General features: G+C 48.5%; 1 protein-coding gene across 6 annotated transcripts in view; it reads left to right on the top strand.

The window, feature by feature from the left end:
- The window catches only part of SLC43A2 (solute carrier family 43 member 2), a 41,957-nt gene that overhangs the window by 11,266 nt on the left and 17,987 nt on the right, over nucleotides 1–12,704 (top strand). For all 6 annotated transcript variants that reach the window (XM_032428641.1, XM_032428643.1, XM_032428645.1 and 3 more), the window contains 2 exons: nucleotides 710–765; nucleotides 1,870–1,946. In XM_032428641.1, the coding sequence (XP_032284532.1) occupies nucleotides 710–765; nucleotides 1,870–1,946 (133 nt within the window). The remainder of the gene's footprint in view (nucleotides 1–709; nucleotides 766–1,869; nucleotides 1,947–12,704) is intronic.

The following is a 12,704-nucleotide window of genomic DNA, read 5'->3' as shown; positions in this document are numbered from 1 at the left end:
GCTTCTGCTCCCCCCAGCACTCCAGTGAATCATCCTGCGCACCTCCCGAGGTACGTGTCCCTGGTCTATAAAGCTCCAGGCTGCCAGACTCGGAGTCGGTCCACCAAGCAACTGGTCCTCTCCGGCCACGGTCCTCCCCAAACCAGTCCCCCTGGGAATGATCATCCGCAGGGCAGTGGTTTGCAATGCGTGAGACCCGTGACCGTGAAGGGAACGGGTGGAGGATCAGTCTCATTCATTCTTTGGAGCTTAAGAGGCCTTTGTCCTCAGGATGGAGCTAAGCAGAGAGGATTCCAAAGCTGCCACTCATCTCCCTCGTGCCCAGTGGGGTTCTGTCACTCGCCCAGCAGAGCGGGCGTAGGAACCTGGGGAAAGGATCGTGCCCTCTCGCTTCAGAGCCGTGGCCTCTCCAGTCTGAGGATGGGAGGAGACGGTGCAGTGTGGTGTTTACCAGATCTGCCTTTGGGCCTTGAATTCTAGGTTAGACACCTGCTAGCTAGGAGACTTTTGAGAATGTGTGTCTTTTTTTTCTTTGTTTTTTTTATTTTCTTCATCAGTAAAATGGAGCCAATTATACTCCTTAGAATTGTTAAATGAGAGAATGTATGTGAATTTTCTGAAGGCCTCTGACCAATAGTAAATACTTCCAAAGAATACTATTAACCAGAACAATAATACTAAATACTGTACTATTTCTGCTTGTTTTTAGTGCCTGCTTTGCTGTCTCCTGCTTGCTGATTGCATATGGAGCGAGTAACCCAAACTGTGAGTATGCTTTTCCTCTACCTTTTTGTCAGGGCCTGGGGAGAGAGTGCCCAGAGGTGCTCCCAGGCCCACCTGCTCTAGAAAGCCGTGCCAGGCCTGGTGCTCAGTGCTCAAGTTAGAGGGCATGCCTGTTAGCCTTCACCCAGTTACTTGTCTTAAATGGGTGGCTTGGTAAGCCAGCAGTCACTCCAGACCGACGTCTGAGAGAAGCTCCTTGGGTGTACGGTAGTCCCATCCCAGCACCAAGCCAGGCCGGTCCCCGATGGCCAAGCTAAGGGCCAAGCTGAGATGAGTTCTAAGAACCAGGCCAGCTGAGGGGTCTGTGCATAAGTTGGGAGCTGAGTCCCCTGAGGCAGCCCAGGCCAGCCCTGTAAAGATGGCTTAGAAGCTGGAGCGCCTGGCTGGTGCAGTTGGAAGAACATGCGACCCTTGATCTCGGGTCGTGAGTTCAAGCCCCACGTTGGGCGTGGAGCCTACTTTAAAAAAAAAGTGGGGGGGGCGCCTGGGTGGTTCAGTCGTTAAGCATCTGCCTTCGGCTCGGGTTGTGATCCTGGGATCAAGCTCCGCATCGGGCTCCCTGCTCAGTGGGGAGCCTGCTTCTCCCTCTCCCTCTGCCTGCTGCTTCCCCTGCTTGTGCGCGTGCTCTCTCTCTCTGTGTCAAATAAATAAATAAAATCTTAAAAAAAATTAAAAAAAAAAAAAAAAAGGCTTAGAATCCAACTGGTATCCAAGCCTGTTCAGTGGAACCATTGCTTCAAGGACTTTCAGAACAAACACCAAAATCTTAGCTGGGCTCATCCACTAATTTTTGAGCACCTGTATTTTTGGTTTCAGTGAAGCAGCTTCTTTAGGCCTCTGGCGTGCTGCTAAGGTCAGTGGACAAAGAGGGGTGGGGATACACCGTTTGCAGGAGCCCAAGCTCTGTAAAATAGGCTAGAGGGGGGTGGTGAGGAAGAGGCTGTTGCAGCTCCCCAGGTGTCCGTCACTAACCCCAGATGGCTTGTCATCCATTCCGCTTGCTCCCTGCGAGGCACTGGGCCAGGCCCTCGCCTCCCTGAAGCTCAGCTGTGGTTCCCCGATTATGAGCTCTCTGTTTCCTTACAGCTCTCTCTGTGCTCATCTTCGTTTCCCTGGCTCTGAATGGCTTTGGTGGGATGTGCATGACTTTCACCTCATTAACAGTAAGTATTGATTTTTTAAAGATCTCTCGTTCAGTCATCACTCTGTGAGTTTGAGGCAGCTTTTGTTGGCTTCAGTTTCCTTGCCTTCCATCTGCCTACCTATGCCTGGACCTCCTAAGCAGGAGAGGGCTGCTGGGGATGAAGTGGCCTGGCAGCAAAGCCAGTCATGGCCTCCTGGGCTGTAGGTAGGTCTGAAGGCAGCCAAGCATGGCTCTCAGAGCAGGCCCATCCCTTGCCTGCTGACCTTGGCTTAGGTGCTGAGGAAGCCAGCTCACTAGCTGTGTGCCCAGAGAAGACAGGAGCTGAGAGAAAAAGGCTGCCACCCACATTCTTTTCTCTCATTTTCCACCGCAGCTCTGGCTAACAGTGCAACCTAAAAACAACCCTCCCTTGGAATCTCCCCACCCCGAACTGTTGCCTTTGTCCAGAATGGAATGAAAAACTCAGGGGCGTACATGGCTGCCTCTCTTCTTGGTTTTCTAAATGCCAGCATACAGAGAGCCACCCTGGGGTGGGAGATGTTTTCTTGGGATGCTTGAGTGCCCCCTTATCTATAGCAGCAGAATACCACAGAACGTGCTTCTTTGTGAGGTGAGAGAGGTTGTTGGAAGAAAGGAAGTCAAAGAAGGCCAAAAATGTCTTCCCTAGGAGGAAGAAGGGAGCTCTCTGCAGGCTGGCCCTTCAGAGCTGGCCAGTGGGAAAGAAGTGAGAATACTTCTTCAGAGAGATTTCTGTCTGACAGGAAAGTCTGGCTTGCCTCAGTTTCCCTGTGAGAAGGTTTTTATGACACAGTACCTGCCATCGCCATTTGCAGGGCGCTCCGGTCTCTTCCACTAAGGAGTCAGGAGTCCTGCTGTTGAGGGGCTCTTGCTTGGCTTTGAGGGAGCCCTGGGGCTGCTGGTCTTCTCGGAAGGAGCTTGAAGAGGTGCTGGCGTCTGCGGGACCCCTGCCTGCAGGCTCAGAGCCCGCGGCCAGGTGCCTCTTCTTTTCCCCCTTCCTGTGCTTTGCCTGGTTACCTTTGTCCCGGTGGGAAGGGGTGACTGTCTGGTGGAAGCCCATGGAAGTGGAGAGTTCAGAGAAGTCTGTGTTAGGGGAGAAAGGCACAGCCGGGGCTGTGTATGTGGTATGCTTGGGCTGTAGGTGACACGCAGGTATGGGTGACAACGGGTGTGACTGACGCGCACAAATCTGGGAACTCTGGCTGCCTTGTCCTCTGTGATTTGAGGAAGATTGACTTGGTACTCTTTTGTGCATTTTTACTTCTATTTTTTTAACCAGGTAGATTTCTTTTTTATATTTATTTTTATTTTTTTTAAAGATTTTATTTATTTATTTGACAGAGAGAGACACAGCGAGAGAGGGAACACAAGCAGGGGGAGTGGGAGAGGGAGAAGCAGGCTTCCCGCAGAGCAGGGAGCCCGATGTGGGGCTCGATCCCAGGACCCTGGGATCATGACCTGAGCCGAAGGCAGACGCTTAACGACTGAGCCACCCAGGCGCCCCTAGATTTCTTTTTTAAGCAGCTGTATCCCCTTCCCTCTCAAATTCCCAGGGGAAAACAGATGTCGAAACTGTAAGAAATATTTTAGAACTATCCAAAGTACACAAATCCCACTAAGTTGTGTAAATTTTGTGAAACAAAAGTCATGGTTCTGTTTGTTCTTTGACAGCGTGAAAATGACCAGCTCTTTCATCAAAATGAAAATTAAAAACCTGGCATCATCCCCATTATTTTAGTTATGCTGTGCCTATGTTGTGGTAGTTCTGAATTTTGGGATAAAAAAGAGATGGGTCTTGAATGTCAGGAGTTTATGCTCTGAGATGCAGAAGGATGCTTTATTGTAATAAAGCACAAGACAAATGGGTAAAAACCACCACACCATGAACCACCTTAAAGAAAGCCTTTGGGTGTAGGGGGCACCTGGGTGGCTCAGTCTGTTGAGCGTCCAACTCTTGATTTTGGCTCAGGTCATGATCTCACGGTCCTGGGATCCTGGGATCGAGCCCCATGTCGGGGCTCCACACTCAGCCTAGAGTCTGTCTGTCTTCCTCTGTCTCTGCCCCTCCCCCCACTCGCTTGTGACTCTTGATCTCCTGGTTGAGTACAAGCCCCACGTTGGGTATAGAGACTACTTTAAAAAAAAAGAGAGAAAAGAAAGAAAGCCTTTAAAATGAGCTTATAGTTGTTATCAAGGAACATTTAGGGGAGGCTAACAGGCCTATAAGGATTTGTTTTCTGGATTTTTTTTTATGATTATAAACAAAAATGTTTTTATTTTAAGAAGTCAATATTTTAGGAATATATAGACTGTAAAATTCTATAAGCACACCTTCATCAGTTTAGAATATATCTCTTCAGTATTAAAAAAAATCTGCATATGCCAATGTTATTCTTTTTTGAAAAAAGGCTGTTCCAGCTTGCCTTTTTCACTTACTTCTTTCACATGTTTTTCTGCCGGTACTTAGAAATCTGCCTTATTATTTTAAACTTTAGAGCTCTACCCCATTATGAAACAGTTTTATGTTACTCTATAATATAGATGTACCATAGTTTATTTAACCAGTTTCCTCCTCATGGACACTTGGGTTGGTTTCCAGTCTTTCTGATTCATGATGATGCTAGAGGGAACACACCCCTGTGTAGACCTTTCTGTAAAATAAATTCCTGGAAGTGGGACTGCTGGCCTTCCCCATAGGTTCCATCCTGATACTATCGTACCAGCATGGATGAGAGTGGCCCTTTCTCCACACCCCTTCCCCAGACCCTGTTATTAGTCTTTTAAATATTACCCAGTCTAATCTGGTGAAAATGATATACCATGATTTTTTAACATTTTTTTTAAAAGATTTTATTTATTTATTTGACAGAGAGAGAGTGCAAGTAGGCAGAGAGGCAGGCAGAGGAAGAGGGAGAAGCAGACTCTCCGCAGAGCAGGGAGCCCGATGTGGGGCTCGATCCCAGGACCCTGAGATCATGACCTGAGCCGAAGGCAGACGCTTAACTGACTGAGCCACCCAGGCGTCCCTGTATACCATGATTTTAAGAAAATTTTTCTTTAATTGTTTGTGAGACAGAGCATCTTTCTACCTCTTTTTTGTGGTCATTTGTATTCTGTGACTTGTTTCTTTGTGCGATTTGTCAGTTTTTTCTCCAGGGTTGTTTATCTTTTTTTTTTTTTTTTAAGTATTTTATAAGAGCTCTTTCATATGTGTAAAAAAATTAACTCTCTTTCTGATTGAGCAAGGGATCTTACCCTAGGGTTTTTAGGCCTCTGGGTGATCATGAATAAGCTTAAGGAAGCCTGTACTTCCCTTGAGATTGTATGCAAGCAAACTGTGTGTGTGCAGGTGCATTTTTCTGCGCAAGTGTCTGTTGCTTTCATCAACCTCTAATAGGTCTGTGTGAAGGTCAAAAGTACTGCAGCAGGAGCATTCCTGTTAGCTCCTCGCTGTCCCACTGGGAGTCAAAGGTACACAGGATACACAGTGACCAGGCAAGAAAACCATTTGATTGTTAGCCTCAAGGGTTGGGTTAGCAGAGATCTGTTTAAGGGAGGCTGGTGGCTTGTCTCCTAAGGTCTCCCTTCTTGGGTCTAGAGCAGGGGTTAGCAAACTGCTGCCCCCAGGCCAAATCCAGACCACTGGTAGGTGTGGGGCGACCCGAGCGGGTGGAGGCCGGTCGCACCGGCAGTGGAAGAATTCACCCCAGGCAGCACGAAGGACACAGAAGTTTATTGAATACAAGGAAGCAGCTGGGCAGGACAGCGAGGGAGAGACTGTCTGCCAGGAGGCAGTGCTGGGGGGCTGTGGCTCAGGTGGGGAGTCAGGAGGTATGGGAATGTGTGGAATTTTCCATTTTTGGTACCGGTAGGCGGTTGCAAGGGGCCCATTGGTGAGCTAGGGCTCGCGGCTGTTCGGAGGCCGCTCGGCGGACGACTGTGTCTGCACTCAGCCCGGCGGTCACCACCGATAGAGCCTGAGGGGTCTGTCCTCATGGGTGATCCTTGCCTCCCGCACAGCCCTTCTACCCCACTCGGCTTCCAGGGCTCACACCTGCTGCCACCGCAGTTGCGGGAGGGTGCGGATTGTGAACAAAGTTTCGTTTTTTGTATTTTTTCGTGTTTTTCAAAGATTTTATCCATTTATTTGAGAAAGAGAGAGCACAAGCGGGGGGGGGGCAAAGGCAGAGGGAGAAGCAGACCCCCCGCCGAGCAGGGAGCCGGACGCAGGACTCGATCCCAGGACCCCGAGATCATGACCTGAGCCGGAGGCAGACGCTTCACCGCCTGAGCCCCCCGGCGCCCCAGTAACCAGAGTTCTACTGGAGCACAGCTGGGCCTGCTGTTGACTGTTTGCCGCTGCCTTTGTGCTGTGGGGCAGAGTGAGGTGGCTGTGCAGACCGGCCGGCCGGCAAGACCTAACATACATGCCATCTGACGCCTCACAGCCTTTGGTCGAGAGGCGCCAAGAAGCGGCTCAGTTACTGTTCCCTGACACCCACGCCCTCACCCCCATCCTGCTGACCCCCCCTTCTGTGTACGTGGGCCAACTCCCTAAGCACTTTCTAAGTCATTTTCCCCCTCCGCCACTGCCCCTGGCCTGAGGGACCTCAGTGGGCATTCTCCTGTCCGGTGCTGTCTCAGATGAGGGCTCGCATGGCTCTCTTTTCCAGAATAGACCCCAAAAGGGGAATGAGAAGCCGGAGCTCTTGGGCAACGTTTTAGGGCTGACCAAGGCTTCTGCTGAGCAGGGCTGAAGAGCAGAACTTTAAAAAGCAGAACTGTCAGGATCGGCTCCCAAAGACGCCGAGCTAGCAGCACAATGGCACTTTCTGTTTGTGTCTCCCACCCATGCTCTAATTTGGGGGACAAAGGAGTCTTCAGGGTTGCCTTTAGGAGCCTCCTAAATCAAATCTCCTACAACTTCTTTGGGGCCTTGGATAATCACTCTGTGATAACCTGGGAATCTGGGGGAATGTGTTGCCATGGAAACCTTAATTTGGGGACTTTCTGAGGGTTTTTTTTTTTTTTAAGATTTTATTTATTTATTTGAGAGAGAGAGAATGAGAGAGAGCATGAGAAGGGGGAGGGTCAGAGGGAGAAGCAGACTCCCCGCGGAGCAGGGAGCCCGATGCGGGATTCAATCCCAGGACTCCAGGATCATGACCTGAGCCGAAGGTAGTCGTTTAAACGACTGAGCCACCCAGGTGCCCCCGACTTTCTGAGTTCTAAGGAGGTTTGTGTTGCATGGGCTGTGGTATAAATAAAAGTGACCAGGGGCTGTGAGCTGTCACCCCATTGGTGGAGAGGGGGCCTCAGGTTGGCAAAATGCCTTTTCCCCACAGACCGGGGCGAGATGGCCAATAGAGCCTGAGAGGTCTGTACTTGTGGGTGATCCTTGCCCCTAGAGTGGAGGCTCAGAGGGGCAAGACTGGATCCCATGCCTGGTGGGCTGCCTGACAGCCAGGTGGCTTTCCCCCAGGTCCCCGCAGCAGAGCGTCTGAGCTGGGCCATGTGACAGCCTCAGGGGAGGAGGGTGACAGGTCACTCCATGGGAACAGAGCACTCCCTGAGGTGCAGAGCCTCAGCTTCCCCGCTGGACATCTGGACAGCACTCTTTGGTCTGTTTGCCCAATGTCTAACGTTTGTACAACCCTTTAAGTCGCTTCATTGGCTGGAGTGTAAATACCGGCCGGCGGCTGAGGCGGCGTCTTTGGGCCGCCACCCTGCGATCCAGGGCCTGGGGTTGCTTAGAAATGGGAGCAGATGGCAGCCAACATTGTGGACGTATCTTTTCCACTTCATTACTCTGCACCCCCCGCCCCCCCGCCGTGTGGGCGGGACAGGGGGGTTCTGAGCTGGAAACCTCCCGGAGGAGTGGTTACAAAATGTTGGCAGGGTCCTCAATGAAAAATTTCTCTGTGGACTTTTCCTATTTGACTCACTGAAGTCTGACTTTAAATCTGAGGAAGAAATGATCCCATGGGAGTCCCAACTGTTTGATGAAAACAAAATAAATAGCCTTCTTCAAATACTGAGAAGAGGTGAAGGAAAAGAATCGGGGTACAGCAAGGAAGCGCATGCCCCCTGGTTGGGGGGTGGGAATTTTGCATTTCTGCTCGGCTGACCCATTTCTACAACCAGGAGAAAATCCCCACAGCACCCCAACCAGCCCTCTGGGAGCCTAGGTGCCAGGTGAGCACGATTCCAGTGCCTGGAGCCAGTTCTGTCTTTTGATTTCTCTCCTGTGCCTTAAGAACCCAAAATAGCCAGCTGATAGCCATTGACCTGGGAAAAATTCGCCCATCGGAAGTTCTGCCTTGTGAGTTTGCTTCACCATGTGACATGTCCAGGGGTGAACAGAAAGTGTAGTGGAGGCATCAGCGGGGCTGGACCTGGCTGGGGAGGCAAATGAGGTAGTTTCGGGAGTGGAGTCCCTCCTCCCCACCCCTCCAGCAGTGAAGCGGAAAGGTGACCACAAGGACCTTTTCCTGGCAGTGTGTGCTTGGAGCTGCCCAGTTGTTTGGGGTTAGGAAATAGCCCAGCTTTGCTGAGCCTGCTTGTCCAGACTGGTACCTGGATCCCGGCCTACACAGGTGGTACAGAGCTCTGGGTGTGCACACCAGCCACCTTTGGGCAAGGCTCACCTCTGGAAGGGGCCTTGTGGGCTTTCCCTGAGGCCCAGGGTGTGCCCCCAGCTGGTGGGCTTGGGAGACCGGGGATTTGCAAAGTCAGTGTGAGGGGCGACGCAGTGGCCCTTCTGTCCCTGCCTGCCAGCCAAGGCCCGTCTTGGGGGCCCGTGAGTAGAGAGGCATCTTAGAGAGGGTCCTCCAAGGAGGCCAGCCTGTCGTCCCCATCCTGGAGCCCAGGCCTCTGGGTCCCTTGTCCAGGAGCCCTGTTCCTTGGCCAGGACTCCGGGGCGGCGAGGGGGGAGGCGGGTGCTGCCTGCAGCTGCTGTTTTCCCCTCTGGGGAGGTCACACAGCCAGGGCCTGTTTACAGGGCCGCCGAGGGGCTGAGAATGAGTCACCACTGTATCCCCGAGCGAGCAAGGCAGGCTTGGAGGCCGGGTTCTGCCCTGCAAGCCTGTTCCAGCCCTGGCCCATGCAGAGGCAGCAGAGCGGCTAGGGGAAGCCCCCGGAGCCTGGGGAGGGGGCCTGTGTTCCCCACCTGTGAGAGCAGTTGTGAGTCCAGAGTCAGGAAACCGCCCGTGCTGAGTGTTTTCCCCGTCATCTGTCATTGTAGCACTGGCTCCAGCTTCCTCCTTGGCAACGAAGCTGGCTCTCCCCCTCCACCCAGCCCACGAGGCACACACTAGGGCACTCTGCCCAGTGCTCAGCCATCCCTCCCATCATCAGGGCTCCAGAGTAACCACTCTGTGCAGATGAGGCCGTTTGGAGGCAGAAGGAGGGTGAGGGTGGGAGGGAGGAGGAGACAGACGTGAGGATGAAATAGGAGAAAGTCCACTTGAAGGTGTGGCCCTGGACCATAGGGAGGTCAAGGGATGAGAAGGGGGCAGAGAGGTCCCAAAGGAGCATCAGAAGGGATGTAGAAAACCTCTAGTGGGAGAGCAGACTGAATGCTTAATAAGGAACAAATAGAAGGTGAGAGGTGAGGGTAATTGCCTTGGGAACCAAACTCAGGTTTCCAAGAGGCAGAGTATCCCAGTGGCAATGCACAGAAACTTGACCCACTTTGAATCCCAAATTTGACCCTGACCAGTTGGGGGGAGTCCCTTGACGTTTTTAATCCTAGAGTTTTATACCCAATAAGTGAGGGTAAAAAGTTACACCTACCTCATTGTTTTGAGGGCTTTTAAGATAATACCTATAGTAGGCATTAAAAATAGTTGCTATTATTATTATATGTTATACTAATATAATTATGCTATGTTATTATATATTATTATTTAATAATAAGGAAAATTCTCTAATCAAGCTGCTCCTGGGCACAGCAAATGGGGGAAATCTCCTGGCAGGTATGGCAGCTTTTGGAGGAAGGGAAGGAAGCAGCTTAAAGGATAAAACACAATTAGTATTAACATTTAAAAAATAATTAATGTCCTCAGGGAAATCCTCTCTTCTGTGCTTGCTATTCTTTTGTGACCACACATTGACTATTGGTGGGATGTTTATACTTTGGGTTTCATTGGTCAAGGTCACCCTTGACGTTCTTTTCAGAGGGATTTCATCTGACATAAATGAGAGGTAGACCCGAAAAGCTGAGACACACTTTGACTACCTATTTAAATACTTGTATTGGTCAAAAAAAAACCCACCATGAACTAAGAAGAAGTTAAAGGACGAACTAGGAAAACATACCTGCAGTACGTAGACAAACTGTGACTCTTTAATATATAAAGAGCCTGTATAAAATCAATATGAAAAGATTAACATCCTCATAGGAAAAAAGGACAAATGAGGAATATAAATGACTGATTCTTTTTTTACAATTTTATTTATTTATCAGAGAGAGAGAGCACACAAGCAGGGGGAGTGGCAGGCAGAGGGAGAAGCGTTGCCTATTTAGGGCATCCGTAAATGACTGATTTTAAAAATTGTAGAAAATGGGGGCGCCTGGGTGGCTCAGTTGGTTAAGCGACTGCCTTCGGCTCGGGTCATGATCCTGGAGTCTCTGGATCGAGTCCTGCATCGGGCTCCCTGCTCGGCAGGGAATCTGCTTCTCCCTCTGACCCTCCCCGCTCTCATGTGCTCTCTCTCATTCTCTCTCTCTCAAATAAATAAATAAAATCTTTAAAAAAAATAAAAATAAAAATAAAAATTGTAGAAAATGTTCAAAGTCATTAGTAATTAATGTAAATTTTTTCTTTTTTTTTTTTTTAAGATTTATTTATTTATTTTTTTTAACAGAGAGAGACATAGCGAGAGCAGGAACACAAGCAGGGAAAGTGAGAGAGGGAGAAGCAGGCTTCCCGCAGAGCAGGGAGCCCGATGTGGGACTCGATCCCAGGACCCTGGGATCATGACCTGAGCCGAAGGCAGACGCTTAACGACTGAGCCACCCAGGCGCCCTAAATGTAAATTTTTTCAATTTCTTTTTTTAATCATGGAAAAAGTTATATATACATGGTATTAGAAAGAATAGTATAATGATCTCCATGTACCCATCTTGCAGCTTAAACAGTTATCAACTCATAACCAGCCTTGCTTTGTTACTGTCTCCACCCACCATCCAGACTATTTTGAAGCAAATATCAGTCATTGATTCACTTCATCTGTATACACAGAGAAATGGATTTTAAAACAAGGATGTTGGGGCACCTGGGTGGCTTAGTCAGTTAAAGCGGCTGCCTTCGGCTCAGGTCATGATCCCAGGGTCCTGGGATTGAGACCCGCATTGGGCTCCCTGCTCAGCGGGGAGTCTGCTTCTCCCTCTCCCTCTGCCCCCTGCTCATGATCTCTGTCTGTCTCTCTCTCTCAGATAAATAAATAAAATCTAAAAAAATAAAAATAAAGATAAATAAATAAAACAAGGATGTGGATAAAGTGGCAAATATTAAAAATAAAGATAACACACAATGCTGGGATGGATACAGTGAAATAGACACTCTTCTATGCTGCTGGTGGGAGTTACCAATCGGTGTAAGTTTTCTGGAAGGGAATTTGGCATGGAATATCACGAAAACTTAAAAATGTGTATTCCCTTTTGCCTAATGATTCTACTTTTGGGCATTTACCTTAAGGGAATAATAGCTGTGTGCACATATGTTTATCTTTAAGAATGTTAATTAAAAAGGACCTGAGTTCCAACATCAGAGAAATGGTTGCATAAATTATAGACCATCCAGATAAGGAAATACCAGGCAGTCATTACAAATTATGTTGAAGGTGAATACTAAGTTAGAAAACATTTAAAGGGGTGCCTGGCTGGCTCAGTTAGTGGAGCATGAGACTCTTGACCTTAGGGTCATGAGTTTGAGCCCCATGTTGGGTGTAGAGATTACTTAAAAAATAAAAGATAATAAAAACAGGGGCACCTGGGTGGCTCAGTCGGTTGAGCAGCTGACTGTTGATTTTGGTTCAGGTCATGATCTCAGGGTTGTGGATTGAGCCCCACGTGGGGCTCTGCAGTCAGTGCAGTCTACTTGTCCCTCTCCCTCTGCTCCTTCCCCCGCTAGTGTGCACATACTCTCTCTCTCAAGTAAATAAATAAAATCTTTAAAAAATAAAAATAAGGGCACCTGGGTGGCTCAGTTGGTTAAGCGACTACCTTTGGTTCAGGTCATGATCCTGGAGTCTCAGGATCTGCTTCTCTCTCTGACCCTCCCCCCTCTCCTGCTCTCTCTCTCATTCTCTCTCTCAAATAAATAAAATCTTAAAAAAATAAAAAATTAAAATAATTAAAATTAAAAATCTTAAATAATTTTTTAAAGAAAGAAAAAAGAAAACATTTATAATATATCATGTAAAAGGGGAAAAATTTGTAAAACAGTATGTAGCATATGATCCCAGTTTTATTTAAAAGTTATAGGTATTTTAGGAAATTGATTAAAGGAAAATATATCAAAATAGTAACATGACTATATCAGGGTGATTTTTATTTTATTCTTTCTTTATGTATACTTTGTTTCAGATGTCTTACAATGGACATAAATTGTTTTTCTAATCAGGAAAAATAATCCTAATTTAAAATATAAGACGTAGGTGTTGGCCGGAAGGCTGTGTAGTAGTATGGTTTGACCTGAGGCTCTACCCACCCTAGGAATCGCCCTGCTGACCAAAATAACATGTTGGGGAGTAT

The sequence above is a fragment of the Phoca vitulina genome, unplaced genomic scaffold, assembly GCF_004348235.1.
Source record: "Phoca vitulina isolate PV1807 unplaced genomic scaffold, GSC_HSeal_1.0 scaffold40, whole genome shotgun sequence".
NCBI classification, from domain to species: Eukaryota; Metazoa; Chordata; class Mammalia; order Carnivora; family Phocidae; genus Phoca; species Phoca vitulina.
The sequence above is the reverse complement of the archived record's forward strand: the minus strand, read 5'-3'. Positions and strand labels throughout refer to the sequence as shown.